Source organism: Lathamus discolor, chromosome 3 (assembly GCF_037157495.1).
Source record: "Lathamus discolor isolate bLatDis1 chromosome 3, bLatDis1.hap1, whole genome shotgun sequence".
Classification (NCBI taxonomy): Eukaryota; Metazoa; Chordata; class Aves; order Psittaciformes; family Psittacidae; genus Lathamus; species Lathamus discolor.
In genome coordinates this window covers 1,514,788-1,530,265 of record NC_088886.1, presented here as the reverse complement: position 1 = coordinate 1,530,265, position 15,478 = coordinate 1,514,788, and the positions used below count along the sequence as shown (strand labels likewise).

The 15,478-nt window shown below is 45.6% G+C and overlaps 1 protein-coding gene across 6 annotated transcripts in view; it reads left to right on the top strand.

Moving 5' to 3' along the window:
* The window catches only part of LRRC7 (leucine rich repeat containing 7), a 164,789-nt gene extending 149,591 nt beyond the window's left edge, over positions 1 to 15,198 (top strand). For 5 of the 6 annotated variants that reach the window (XM_065673047.1, XM_065673046.1, XM_065673044.1 and 2 more), the window contains 5 exons: positions 3,507 to 3,626; positions 6,938 to 7,156; positions 8,486 to 8,578; positions 10,446 to 10,520; positions 14,385 to 15,198. In XM_065673047.1, coding sequence (XP_065529119.1) covers positions 3,507 to 3,626; positions 6,938 to 7,156; positions 8,486 to 8,578; positions 10,446 to 10,520; positions 14,385 to 14,492 — 615 coding nt within the window. In that variant the 3' untranslated portion in view covers positions 14,493 to 15,198. The remainder of the gene's footprint in view (positions 1 to 3,506; positions 3,627 to 6,937; positions 7,157 to 8,485; positions 8,579 to 10,445; positions 10,521 to 14,384) is intronic. The other variant, XM_065673048.1, reaches the window with a different exon arrangement.
* The last annotated feature ends 280 nt before the right edge of the window (positions 15,199 to 15,478 follow it).

Below are 15,478 nucleotides of genomic sequence, written 5' to 3'. Positions count from 1 at the left end.
CATCATCTGCACTGTGAATTGCAGGGCTCCAGTGCCTGATTTAAGGGTTTAGATCCAGGTCTAGTTAAAAGAATGAGATAGTTTAATGGCAGCAACGTAACCAGACTGTGCTGCTTGGCCTGAGGACAGCCCTTAGCCCTGCTTAGCTTAGTGATACAGGACTAAGCGCCGGATTTTCCAGGGAAAGCTGTGAGAGGTTAAAACGCACGCACACTGAGCTCACTGTCAGCTTTCTCCTGTAACCTACTTTCCACACACCGTTACCTCCATTTACACCTCCCATTCAGCTGTCCCTGGATTTAAACAAGTCCTGATGTTAGTGTGTGCTTCTCTGTTGTTCAGCTGATGCCATGTAGGTCAAATCCGAACCGTGGTAGATGTGTGTGTGTTTGGACGCAGGCAGCTTTGCAGTGTTGCTCGTACTGTTTTTCCCTTCAAAGAGTTTGTTTGTCTACTTGGGTATACGCTAATCCTTGTCACAAGTCCTTGCAAGAAGTGCGTTTGACGTCAGCTCCAAAGAATGTTCTGTTTCCTACACACATTTAGGAATAAGGTATTTTATAGCACTTCAAGAATTTCAGGCTGTAGACGAATATGGATGCTAATATATGGGTGTCTAAGGAAATTCTAATATACGGATGTCGAAGGAAATTCATGACAACTTTTGGGGTGTGGGCTTAAATGATTTATTCTGCATTATTTCATTAGCATTGCTACATACCCATATAAGATGCTGAACTGCATGAAGGGGGTGTATTCTCTTACTGTACTGTTTGGAAAGTGGTGAAAAATTATTGTGAACCGTATAATGTGAATGTTTAATATTGTTTCATTTTATTCCTTCACATGTTCTGAGGAATTTGCATTTCTTAACGAATCCAGGCCACAGCACCTTAATATTTACCTCTTCTTCCTCCTTCTTGTGGCCTAGATTCGAGAGAGTAATGAGTGACGTCTAATTGTCAGCAATCAGGAAATCAAATATAGCAATTGCTTATATTGAGAGAGTTTATTACATCGATTCTATTCCATGTATAAAATATTTGAACTGCTGCATTTTACCTCCTTCTAGACTTACCAGATACGTAGCTTGTTTGCAGCCTGCAGATGAGTAATACTGCAAATAGACAAATTAATTTTACTGCAGAAAAGCAAAAGAAAAACCTGTTATCACCGAATTTTCCTATGTATTAAGAAAGCAGAAAGCAGCCTCTTGTGTTTTTCTTTATCCGTTCTGAGTGCAAACTCACCTCTGCAGATGAGTCAGTTGCTTATAAAACCAGCCCAGCATTATCTGCAGTGACAAAAGAAACACTTTGCAGAGGAATTATTTCCATTTTTGGCATCCATCTCACAATTCTTCTTAAGGTTTATGGGTCTTCATCCCCAAGAGGGTACAGTACCGACTCCCTTTAGGAATAATCAGCATTTTCACATGTATAGGCCAGGCTGGACACAGGGCTTGGAGCAAGCTGCTCTAGTGGAAGGTGTCCCTGCCCATGGCAGGGGTTGGAGCTGGGTGATCTTAAAGCCCCTTCCAACCCAAACCATTCCATGAGTGTATGGTCACATAGCAGTAAAACCAGGAGTTTCCACAGGATGCTGGCTCAGTAACTCCATGTCTCTGCATGGGGAGGCACCTACGACATGTTATAAATTCATGTCATTCCACCTCGGTGTGTGGGTGACTGAAGGGATGACGCAGCACAGAGATGATTCCCAGCCTTTGTCATTCTTTTTGCTACCCCTCAGAACAGAGATTCCTGCAATTGTATTTTTTAGGAGCTGTTTGCTGCCCTGGTTTCAGATGATGTTCCCTGGTTGGGTGAGGGCTACAAGGGAATGGGCAGCAAACAGGGCAGAATGGGCAGCAAACAGGGCAGAATGGCTGATCCATGAGGCAGGAAGCCCCACATTCTGCTCTGTGGACAAAGAGGGCCCAGCGTGTCCTGGGCGTGTCCTGGGCTGACCCCGGCAGCTCTCCAGGAAAGGTTTAGCTGTGTTGGGAGGGACTTAGAGCCAAGTCAGGTTCCGTCCAAGTCTACACACCAGCCTACCGCTCTGGACCCAAGTTAGAGTGCTGTGCTATTCACAAGAACAGGGCGCTGGGACCAGCCTCTGTTGAGCCCATAGGAAGAGTGCTGAGCCTGCTCTCCTTTTTCCCTTTTTAACATGTCTACAGAAAGCTCTACAGGGAGGTCTTACAGCTTCAACAGAGGAAAGTGTTTTCCTGGTGTTTTTAATATAAGGAAAATCACATTTTCTTGATGTTTTTTCAGAAGACTTTTTGAATGACAACAGAATTATAATGAAAATTTTGATTTTAAAATGTCAGATGTTGGTTTTTTTTTTTTTTTTTAGCTTAGCCTCTGAGGAGTATGATTTAAATCGCAATTTACGTCTGTTTACTTTGGAAGGGTTTTTAAGCTTGCATTATAAATTTCTGGAGTCACCAGTTACCAGCTTTAACGTTTCAAAGCAATTTGTTCTTCAGCCATCTAAGAAGTGTTTCTTGATTTTTTTAACACAAGATGAAGTTGCCTGAACGGCAGTGGGGAAGAGCAGACTCTTTTTCCTTTGCAGATTACCATTAGTCAGAGCTGAATGAGCAGTTAACTGGATAAGCACTACCAAGTGCGCAGTGCTGTTGATGGTAGTGCAGTGCTGGCATTTTGGAGAATCTAGCACAAAAAGCCCTACCCAGGGTAGCAAAATCTTCAGTGATGGTGGAGAAAGACAGAGACAGGAAACAGAAAGTCAGGATGGGACAGAAAAAGTCCATGACTTCTACAAGGTACTGGAAGCAGGATAAAATAACCAAGGGAAAAAGAAGAAAAGTGTATAAAAGGAGAGAAAAGTGGAAAACATTAACGAAAGTCTCAAGCTCATTTAGGAAACTTTCAATGTGTGTCATGTCCATTCGTAGCCAGGACAGCGTTTAGTTACTAGTTAATATCATATAGTGATACCCTGTTACCTTGGAACACCAGCCATAGCCTACAGACAGGTCACAGCACACACAGGACTCACAGAGCATACACGAGGTGAGAGTAGTCCCAAGGTCAGTATTGCTGGTAAGGAGTGTTTTCTGAAGGAACTATAAGCATATAATTTACCTTGGTGGCAAATAATTAAAAGGGTTTTGATACCTGAATGAGCAGTAAGAAAGTTCTAACTCAGATATTAGTGGCAGACTGCACATTTAGATTAAGGAACTTTGCCACCATTTGTTTCTCTGAAATAATGAGTTACATTAAATTAAGTTTCTCTTCTCTCTCATCATTCATTATTCTCATTACTTCTCTCCTATATCTTTCAAGATCTTCTGCTTGCAGAAGGTCCCACAAAAGATTGTTAATGGAATACTGTAAGAATTTAAGAGGCTGCTGCGTTAGCAATAGCGTGTTGCAGTTTAACTGGGTTGGTGACTGAGATAAATATGAAGAGAGTGTTTTCTGTCGTGGTGTGCCCAGTGACTAAAGGCTGCCCTACCGTTTCTGCAACAGACCCCATCGCAGCAGAGCAGCATTCTGGACAACGGGCAGGAGGAGGTGGCCGTGAGCAGCCAGTGGAACCCCTACCCGCTGGGCCGGCGGGACGTGCCCCCAGACACCGTCACCAAGAAGGTAAGCACACGAGCAGCCCTCTGACCTGGCTGCGCTGGTCCTCTTCGCCCAGCACGTCGCTGGCAGGAGGAGAGCAGGTTAATGAGGTTTGGGAAACGCGTACTTTTGTTTCAAAGCTTAAAGCGATAACCATGGTGATTCAACCCCCTTGTTTTCTGGCCACGGGTGTTCTAACGTCATGAGAGCTCTCTGGAAATTGTCATCCACAGGACAACGTGTGAAGACCTAATACCTAATACCTAAAAGGAGGATGGAGCCAGGAGGGGCTGGGCTCTGCTCCCAGGGCACAAGGGATGGGACGAGAGGAACCGGCCTCAAGCTGCCCCAGGGCAGGTTTAGATGGAGCTGAGGAACAATTCCTGCCCCAGAGGGTGCTCAGGCATTGGAACAGGCTGCCCAGGGCAGGGCTGCAGGCACCGGCCCTGCAAGTGCTCACACAGCGTGGAGACGAGGCCTCAGTGCCATGGGGCAGGGGTGGCCTTGGCAGTGCTGGGGTGAAGGTTGGACTTGATCCTAAAGGTGTTCTCCAACCTGGTTGATTTTATGATTCTATGATTTAAGGATGATGTCTTCATGCCTGCTCCCTGTTTTTGTATTCAGTGCACATGCCAGGGGTTACGTCCCTATCTGCGAAATGGGCGCACGGGTTTGGCAGGTGTATTCCTGCCCGTGTCAGAGAGCTCTCAGCTCCCTCTTGGCCTGCGACGTCTTCACTCAAATGTTTCATTTCAATTACATTCTCCAGTTCACACCACAAGACGAATGTGTTGAGATGGAGGCCAGCCCAGCACCTGGGCACAGCCATTTTCCCCGGGACGTCCTGGGCGCACTTCATTTGCTGATAAACTGACTAGAAAGGGGCCTGATTTCAAGTACCTCGTGGTGGTGGATATTAGATTTCAGTGCTTGGATCTGGCCTGCTTCCATGGATACACTGGCTGCTCCCTGCCGGCCCCAGCTTGGCTCTGCTCATCCACTGGAAACTGCATTTCGAGATGCTCTGATCGTAAAGCTGGGGGGTGGAGGATCTTAGCAAACTGACCTGTGTTCACAATCAGCTTTACCAGGTGGAACTGCACATGTAAGCAGTGATCATTACATTGAGCATTATCTATGTGGAGACTGGTCCTGCTCATTCCTGAAGAAGAGTCTTATGAGTGAACAAAACCATTGTGAAAGGGCACAATGTGCACACAAATAACTTCTATGGTGTAATTAACTGTCAGCACTGAGGAGGCAGTTCTCTTCCTATTGGTCTCACATCTTTGTATCCAAGACCATTTTGGAAGCAGCAGCCTTTGCCTTCACACAAAAGCAGGGACAAGAGATGGACAAAAGAATTGCTTGAAGATGGGAGCCTAAAGCCATTGCACCCAGAGAATCCCAGAGATTCCTCTCCGGGCACGGGACAGGGAGGAGGAGGAGAGCACCTGATATTGATGGAGCTGCCTCTGGTGCCAAGTTATTTGAGTGGTTTCTTTATCCTCTGATACGCAAGAAACTAGGGTAAGAAATTTAAGAGGAGTCACTGCTCATCCTCACTGGCATATTGGGATAAACCCTGCCTTTATCCCTACACGCAGTCTAACTCTGTACCTTCCATTTGTACATCACTGCTGTTACTATGATAAGAAACTGCAGGCTCTGTTTCATTCTGCATATTTCAGTGTCTCACTGCTCAGATGCGCTAAGTACAAACGTCTCATAATGGTACTGAAATCTGCTTAACTCACTGGAGTAATCCATTGTTCCATCCCTTGTCAGCTACTTTAACAACACTGTAAATATTGGACACTGAGCTGAAAATAATTAACTTCTGTGGTGGATGTTAAGGGATACAGATGAACTTGGGGAAGCAGCCCGCATAATAGATGTTTTTCTGCAGAATAATTCCCGTTTCCAAGAAAGGTGGCTTATCCACCTCCAGCAAGAGCCACGGTGTGAATGCAGAAGAAGCAGGGATAGGAGCTCTTCAAAGTCTGTTAACAGGAGGGAGAAAATTAATTCTGAGCATTGCTCACAACAGTATTCCTGCTTCCTGGATAATGACTTTTTCTGCCGTATCAACAGGACAGATGCCAGGTACCTGCTGGTTAAATCTGCTGTGTTCCGAGTTAGCTGCTCCTCTGTCAAAAGGCAAGGGGTAGAAGTGGCACTTGGCACTTGGAAATCCCTTCTTGTGTGCAAAGGGATGCTGGAGAGTGAGAGCGCAGGTGGCAAATGAGCAGACCTCAGACCAGCAGCCTGGCTGCAGGAGGCAGCGCTCAAGGAGGAGCAGTACAGGCGTGGGGATGGGTAGGACAGGACTGTGCTGGGTGAGGCTGCAGGCTGCAGCAGCCCATGCGAAGGCTGAAGCTGTGCAGACCTGGGAGATCCCAGCATGGGCTGCAGTGGCCTCGATGGGTGCAGAAAGAGCCTGTGCTATGGAACTGGAGCAAGGCGGCTGCCTCAGAGCCAGGACGTACAGGAGTGTCCGGTCACCCTTTCTCTCCCTTCCTGACTTGGGAGTGTTTCTGTTAGCCACGACCAAGAGGCTGGAGGCTCTTTCCCGTTCACTTCCAGCATCTGCTGTTCAGTACAGAGGTGTTTGAAGCTGATTAAGAAGATCTGATGTTTTTCAGTGAAGAAGCACAATTTTTCTTGTGTTTGAAATGGACATTTTCCTCTGAGGCGCCGCTGTGTCTTCTCCTCTGTTTTCCTGAGAGTATCAAAAGGCCCAGTCAGTGTACATCAGCAGTTTACTTAGACTTACGAAGTATTGGAGCTTCTGATCAGTAGATATTATCATAGAAATTGGATTATTTGATTAGCTGTGTTTTGTAGAAGCCTCATTTGTTCCTAGGAACAGGCAGGGGATGTAACTGGTTACACTTTCTCTACTCGGTGCACAGCGCTGGCACAATGCTGTATTTGTGTTATCAGTCTGATTCCAAGCTATCCTCAGGGAAAGTATCCCATCCCAGTATCTTTAGAGTGTGCTGTGATGGATAATCCACCCTATATCGATCTATTAAATGTTTTCAGTTCAGAAAACATCCTGAGCAGGAGCATGTATCGTGCCATGAGATCAAACCAGTGCTTTCTGTTTCTAAAGCATCCTGTACACGGCTGGTTTCCCTTAACCCCCCAGGGGCACAAAATGCAACAGGCATGTCCTTGCTGCTTTTAATCACGGTGGTTTCCAACCGTGGTCAAAAGGCAAACCTCTGAGAGGATTGAAGAGGTTTGCTTTTACTTGACTCTGCAAGTTGTAATAATTGCTTCTTTTCAGCTTCCTGAATTTCTGGCCTAACGGGTTACGTTACCCACAGGCAGGTAGCCATATCCAGACTCTCATGGGATCCCAAAGCCTTCAGCATCGGAGCCGCGAGCAGCAGTACGAAGGGAACATGAACAAAGTCACCATCCAGCAGTACCAGCCGCCGCTGCCCATCCAGATTCCCTCCTCGCAGAGCTCTCGGGCACCTCAGACGGGGCGATGCTTAATCCAAACCAAGGGCCAGAGAAGCACAGAGGCGTACCAGGAGCAGGTGAGGTTGTGGGGCTGCAAAGTACTGCTTTGACAATGCTTTGTGGGGGTTCTTCTGCCCTGTGTGCAGCAGGAACAGGGAGAAACATAGGGTGGCACTGGGGGGTGGCTGAGCTGGAGATGGATGAGCAGCTCTGTCCTCTTCCCCAGTATTTTCTTCCTGGACCGAGCAAGCAACCCACCTTGGCACTGGAGTTCCTGATCAGAGCTGACATCACGGGTCACACCGAGTTAACTTGCAGTTTCTGATGGTTCTCCAGTGACTCAGTTGGGTGCTGACAGTGCAGCACGTTTGGCAAGACACTGATCTCAGACCTGCGTTGGTTGCTCCAGCTTGGCCCTAGGAAAGCCCAGTTGCAGCTCCAGTGCCCCAGTCAACATCATGTGCACTGCTGAGTGTGTTCATTAGGTGGTCCTATCCCCGTTATATTTGGCATTAATGCTTGCAGTAACTGTTGGAGGGACCACACTTGCAGAACACGGTGCAGAATCATCAGTAAATCTTTCCCTTGAGTAAAGGGTTGGTCAATCCACATAGTAGCTGCCTCAATTAAGTATTGCACTGGGATTCCAAAGCAATTGCTTGTGTGGCTCGAGTACGTGCTGAGGCTGGCTCAATGAGTAGTCATTAAAAGCTATACCAAAGTAATTTGTATTTTATATTCAATTACCTAATGCCATTAGAGTCTTCCTGACTAAAAGATGAGATTCAGCACTATTTCCTGGAGTAAGGCACTTGGAAAGGTTGGTGCTCAGTGCAGGCTGTGGCCCCAAGCTTCAAAGTACTTATCCCTTGGGTCTGACACAAGCATAGTACTGGGGGATGCTGCACATGTGATGAGGCATCACCGACAGATTTATCCCAGTGTTTTAAGTGAATCATTTGGCCAATGTGAACTCCTGTCACAAAACTAAAGGGTATTTTTAATCCTTGAAACCAAAATTTTGAAATATTATCCAAAAAATGCATGCAGCACTGTGAATATTACGGTGTCACTGCAGCGTGCTAAAACCATGCATACACATTCAGTTTATAATGATAGTCTGCTGAGTTTTACTGCATTGTGCAGAGCAGCTTCTGAGAGGGTCAGCTCGTCTCATCAGCAGTGAAGTTAGTGTTCAAGGCCAGGTTGGATGGGGCTTGAGCAACCTGCTGTAGTGAAAGGTGCCCCTGCCCGTGGCAGGGGTTGGAACTGAATGAGCTTTAAGGTCCCTTCCAACCCAAACCAGACTGTGGTTCTATGCAGTGGATATATGTGAAGAAGATGCTGCTGTTTGGATAGGCTGGAATGCTGGCTTTGACTTACCTTGCCATGTCTTTTTAACCTAGTTTTGTGTGAGGATAGAGAAGAATCCTGGCCTTGGTTTTAGTATCAGCGGTGGAATAAGCGGACAAGGAAATCCATTCAAACCTTCCGATAAGGTAAGTTAGGTACACATTTCTCTCTAAATGCTCCTTGCTTTCGAGTCTCATGTGGAGACAGACACAACATGAATGAAATTTTTATGCACCTCTGTTGTGATACTTGAAAGAATTTTCTCCACAGTTGGCTTTTTGTTTTGTTAGGAGAGTATTTGCTTTTTCCCTGGTTAATGAAGGAGAGAGAATCAAAGCAGAAATCAGCTGGAGATTATCAGCTACACAGGGCTTTAGGGCAGGACGTGGGCTCTCAGAGCTGTTCTGAGCAGTAAAACTGACTGGAGTTTGTGGAAAAACAAGTGTAAGGGTACATCTCTGTTGAACCCAGAGTTCGTACTCTCTAACAATACTGGATTCAGTGTGAAGAGGCTGTCATAACTTCCATAAACGCTGAGAGTATTTGGCAAATGATGACAATAAAACTGGCTTTTCACCGCTTCAAATATCTGAGATCTGCCTGCAAATTGGAAAAAATATTTCCTTGGAAATACCAATCTGACACAACCTTAACTCCTTTCAAATTGTCATTGATAATCCCTGGTCTGAACTTCAAGAATAGTTGCATTTAACATACACAGCTATTGGGTATTCTAACAGTTCTCCCCTAAAACACTCATTTTTGTGTCCTCCTTTGAGGCTGCAAACTAGAATTAACACTTCATAACATCACTGTCTCTTTACTGTACGATGTTTGACTCAAGCTGTGCTTCCACTGTCTATCACTTGCCTGAAATTACTAAAGCAGAGTCTGTATCTCCTTGCAAATGTGCCTGCACCAGTAACATGCTCAGTGCATCAATACCTGTACATGGGCTTCATTTTACCTGTAGCGGAAATGCAGATCTGTGCACTAAGGGAGTGATAGGGTGGTTATGTTGAAGAAATTAGTAATGATAAAGGGTTTTATATGCTGTTACTCTGGAACATTGCTGCAGGATGAGCACAGCAGAGAGACACTGAGGATGCACCAGTGCAGGACTGCCTGAGCTGCGGGGAAATACTTCAAATATATTAACCACTGAGGAACTCAACCTTTCATTTGGGATTTTGTTAACTTATTTTACTGAAATACTGAAAACTGATCTAGAAATATCCTTTATCACGTCACAATTTTACTCCATGCAAAGTCGTTCATGGCTCAGACCTTGGATTGGCAGTTCTGCAGAGCATTGCACTGAGTATCTCAAGGGCTGAATATCAAGACTGGCTTTTAGAAAATGTTTTAAACATTTTTAAGTAAATTAAGCACATATTACTGTATAGATTATGGTACCTTATCATTCTATTAATTAATGCTTGCTTCATTTTAATTATCGTCCTGATAACCCTGTTACTTGCCCTGTTCATATTGGACATTGTTTTGTGATGTGGAATCTTAGTTTCAAATGGTGGATGTGTTGGAAGGGAGCTTAGAGCTCATCCAGCTCCAGCCCCCCATCACAGGCAGGGACCCCTTCCACTGGAGCAGCTTGCTCCAAGCCCCTGTGTCCAACCTGGCCTTGAGCACTGCCAGGGATGGGGCAGCCACAGCTTCTCTGGGCACCCTGTGCCAGCGCCTCAGCACCCTCACAGGGAAGAGCTTCTGCCTAAGAGCTCAGCTCAGTCTCCCCTCGGGCAGGTTCAAGCCGTTCCCCTTGGCCTGTCCCTACAGGCCTTTGGCCAAAGCCCTTCTCAGGTGATAACTTGCTGACGGTCACAAAGAGCTGCTACAAACCCATCCTAGTATTTGATTACAAACAGATTTAATAGTTTCATGTTTAGAACACTGATAGAATATGTAAAGCCCCAGACAGCAGTTAGGGAGACACCTGTATTTTGGGAACTAGTTCTTGGTGATAGCATCCTAACCTCTGTTACTTCTGACTTATAGGGTATCTTTGTTACTAGGGTTCAGCCTGACGGACCAGCATCCAGCCTGCTCCAGCCTGGCGACAAGATCCTCCAGGTAGGGGTGGATTTAAATCAAGCTTTGTCACTGAACTCAGTCTTTGCATCTTACAAGTACAATGACATGGCTTTCAGGACAAGTTAACTGCTGGTTTTGTTAGTTCGGTATTTTAATGCTGATTTATAGTAGTGTTACAGTGCTTTCGAAAGCTGCTCTCAGAAGGAAGGAATAAAACTGTTTGAAAGAAACTGAGGGTGTGAAAAAGAGGCACAGGACTGGTCCAGGTGACACAACTTAGAAGGTGCAGAGAGAGAGCAGTTTCATGGGCAGCGTCCCGAGCAGGAGTCTGTGACAGAGCAGGACGTGTCTCCAGTTTTCACCTTTGCACTGATGCACAGAGCTCTATATTCACATTTTGATTATCTTGGCAATCGACTGCATTGGCAATGTATTGACTGGTCTTGACAGAACAGTAACTGGCAATGTTTTTGCCTCTCTCTTGCTGCCTCAGCACTTGTGAATGCACTTACAGGGAAAGGATCCACTGCTGCATCACGGAAGCAGCTGTGGGATTTAGGGAAAAGTCTCCACTTTTTGTTCTGTTGTTTGTAACAAATGTTTCCTGTATTCCAGTGAACTTTTTAAAGAGAAAGACAGGCTATTCCTGCACACACCTTTCAAAGCTCCTCATTCACTGAAATTAATGGCTGTCTGTATAGAAAACATCTTCAGTAGCCTCTCTTCCTCCTCCTGCCACTTTACCTCCTTTGCTCCCTCCTACCAGCAGGGGCACTGCAGGAATGACCAGCTCTGGGCTCTGCAGTAGGCAACTCACATTTGTCAGGATGTTCAAAACCTGTGAGACAGAGAAAAAACAAAGCGAAATGAAGTACAAAATTAGCTAGAGATGGTGCTATACTGAAAGCTGAGCTTAGAAGCAAAAATATGCTAAAAGATGTTAAAAAGCAGCAGCCAAATAAGGTGAGAGGGTAACTTCTGACGGACACAGGCCATCAGGAGCTGGGATTTCCTGTGTCTCAGCATGTGTTCCTAAACCAGGAGCATTTACATGTGTTTGTTTAAGGTACTGCTGCGTGGTCTGAGGGGAGCAGATTTCACTCTCCTGATTTATTCATCCCTTACACTTCTGAAGTTTGACTTTGCACTCCCAGTCCCTCTCATCAGCTCGCGGCTCCTCATTCATCACCGTCATTCCAGATGCTCTGGCAAGAGCGTTTTCCTTTTATTTGCAATTACTTCTGCCCATGCATAATGCCTGTTACCAGATGTTGATTTATATTGTGGCAAGTAAAAGGGCCATTAATCTCGTGGAGGAATTAACAGACAAAAACCATACCTGTGATGAAGATATTTTACTTCTCAAGCACAAGCAGTGCCTGTAGCTGTGAACGTATCCCATTCTTTGGGCAGTAAGAGCTTGAAATAAGTAATACTCAGTGGCATCTCTTCACCCCAATTTTCCACCATTGCCATCGCCTCTGTTTTTATCTCATGAGACCATCCCCTACCAGAGACCAGGGCTCTGTGTTACGAGTCCTGGTGGAGGAGGAGGTCCCAGTTTCTGCTGGGATTCAGAGGCACCATCTCCCTGTGTTCCCTCAGCCTCAGCCCCCCATCTTCGTGCAGTCTGCCCCGTGATCTGCTTCTCCTGTCACACAGACCTTCAGCCTATGGACTCTCTCTGCCAGGATGTCTGTCTGACCCTCTCCCACCAGGTCCCTGGCCAGTGCATTTGTGTGTCTCCATGGCTGCTATCCCCGATGTCGCAGTCACTGGAACACTGTGCCCCTTCTGTGCTCCCACACATTGCAGTCCATTTACTCAAGGTGTAGGTAAAATATGGATAGGTATTACCAGCCCAGGGCTGCAAGAGGGAATTCGTCAAACATCCACGTGAAGGACTCTGCTTCTCAGGCTGCTGTCAGGAGAAGCAGCGATGTTTCTGTCGTGCAGTTACGTGTCTCCCCGTGCAGGTTTGGTAGACGAGGGATGGAAGATTTAAAAAGTAAAAGGTTTGACATTCCCTGGCTGGACTTACCCATAAGAAACTGTCATCCGTAAGCGCAGTTTTGCCCAAAGCCTGTTTCTGAGAGACAAGCATCGGTGTGTCTTCTGCAGGGAGAACGTTCTTGTCAGTAGAAGTCCAGAAGCTCACTGTCCCACTGGGATCCTGGGGGAGCAAAATTGTTGTGCTTCCCCTCCTGTGCCATAAGCTCTTCAGTTATTTATTTGATGAGTAAAAATTGTTTTGCTGCTATTGAATGAGCAGCAGTTTTAGTAGATGGCTTCCAAGGAGGAGCACGGCTGTATGGCTGCTGGAGCTGTCAGCAAGGAGAGAGCAGTTCTCAGCCACGTCGTACAATTCTGCTGCCCTCTGTTAAAGGCTGCCCTTCAGTCCTCAGAAATCTTGTTACGGTGGCTCCATGCTCAGCTAAAATCCGTTCTTCCTGTCTAAGAATTAGAACTAAATAATCATGGAATCCCAGCCTGGTTTGGGTTGAAGGGACCTTAAAGCTCCTCCAGTTCCAACCCCTGCCACGAGCAGGGACCCCTTCCACTGGAGCAGCTTGCTCCAAGCCCCTGTGTCCAACCTGGCCTTGAGCACTGCCAGGGATGGGATAACTCAATGTGTAACAATAGATGGGGATTTCATAATACATTTTGTGGGGAATGTGGGACCCCAGCAGGAGTGACCATTTATTCCAGTTACCATTTGTTTATCTGGTAAATCACCAATCCCTCTGGCTGCGGACCGCTGCTGTGTCTTTGGATGTGTGCCTCCTACAGCCCAATTCCTCCAGCAGCTTTTCTTGTGGAAATGAGGTTTCTCTGTTAGCTAAAGCTGAGTTTGCACAAGGTTTTCCCACACCCCTCACTGTGCAGCTTGACAAGGAGAAGGGACAAGGGCAGAGCTGCCTGGCCTTAGGCTGTCTGCAGCTTCTTTGATTTCTGTTTCTATTTCTGAATGAGCAGCGCAGATCCCAGTGAGCTGTGTGGTACTCAGAATCTTCAGTGTCTCTCTGAATGACACCAGAGCCTGAGATGACCTCCAACTGAATGCCAATGACTGCCTAGTTTGGGCACACAAGTGAACGTCTGAAACTCTTCCTGCCCGAAATCTGTATTCCTGTTTCTTGGAGCTTTATCCTTTAATGCAGTGAGAAGCCACAGGACATCCTTTCTGCAGCCCCTGTGCCAAGGGGAGGATCTTGGCTCCGGGACGGTTCTGCAGCCACTTTGTGCTGCTTGTGCTGATGGTGGGGCTGGGGGCTTCGGAAGTGTCTTCCCTGGGTTGTAGGGTGTAGTACAGTTGTGTGGTGGGCAAGATACCCATGTGTAGTGGTCTGGGTGTGTGCAATAAGCATCTTCTACAATAGTTCTTCCGTAGGGCTGTAGTTTCTGTAATAGTTGAAGGTTTCTCCTGGTGTCTTTGGGGAGGAAATCAGCACAGAACCAGAACAGCTGAGTGCATTCCCCGCTCTGTATATACAGCGTGTCTCAGCTGGAACCTGCCTTTGCACTCAGCAAGACGTTCTGGTGGCATTAACCTCCTTTGGGCTTCACAGCGTTTGAACGTCTCACATCCAGGGTCATTGCTCCTTCAGAAAATATGTGGAATGTTGAAGAGTCACAGAGTAATTTAAGTTGGGAAGCATCCCTGAGGCTTTAAGCAGGGGTGCAGCATTTGTCCAGTGCAGGATGAGAGAGATATGTTCTCTTAGGGGCACAGTCCAACTCTTGTGTGCAGGAAACCATCGTATGATCATTATTTATTGTATGATACGATTACTATTTATTGTAGCTTTGGTGTTAATCTCCACATATCCCTTTGCTCCCCCAAAATGATGAGGCTAAATAGAACCTCCTTTGACTTCTCCTCTCCTTGTGTTTGTCTTGCAGGCAAACGGCCACAGTTTTGTACATATGGAACACGAGAAGGCTGTGTTACTCCTGAAGAGTTTCCAGAACACAGTAGACCTAGTTATTCAACGTGAGCTTACTGTCTAACTATTTTTTTATAAATAGTAAATATGTCTAGCCAGATCTAATGTTCAAACAGATTTATACATAGGAAACAAATTTTTTTGCCAATTGCTGGACCAATGGCAAACAGTAGTGCCAAATGTAAAATACTCTATGTTAGTACCAATCATCTTGAAAAAATATATTAACTATATAAATATATTGTTCATGTGGCTACGTATTAGTTTTACTTGTCAGCCTCTGGCTGTGCATTGGTGCGTTTTTTTAATCCAGTTACTTCTTAAAGTCAATTTCATATGATTTCAAAACACAGAAGCACATACAAATCCTTTAGGAATTCTGCTGTCCATCAGAAACACTGCCTCAAAGTTGTATATGCCTTTATAAAGATAAAATATATTAACCTGTACTTCCCATGAAATATTTCTATCATGTCACATACAAAAATAGAGAGAAAAAATATTTTCATAAACACCTCAAAGAAAGTATATATTAAATTAAATTTACTAATGTTCATTTATTTTCAATGCAAAGATATTATATGCCTTATGAAAATACCTGTACATATGCAGTGTGTATAGCTGGCTCCATATGAATTAGTAAAAATGTCACTATACAGGGTGAGATACTCAATAAATTACACTCGACTCTGGGACCTACACAAAGAACTGAGATGAAATTGGTTAACTTCTGTCGTTTGACACTTTTAGTTGATCCCATGGGAACACACTTGGTGGACGAGCAATGAGTTCAGGCAGGTATGGTCACAAATGGAAGAAGGTTGTGATGGGTGGCAGTAAAAGCACCTTTTGTTGCTGCTGATTTCATTATTTCAGGTTTTAATTTAATGACAGGCTCTTTAGTTCCATTCCCTGTGCCTCCCAGTCTTACCCTGTTCTGTGTTTTCACGCTGGTCCAGCCGTGCTCTCCCCGGTCGCTGTGTCACTGTCAGGGAGGCTTCAACCTTTGTATATTCCTTCAGGTGGGTAATGTGGCTCAGGGGGAGCAGG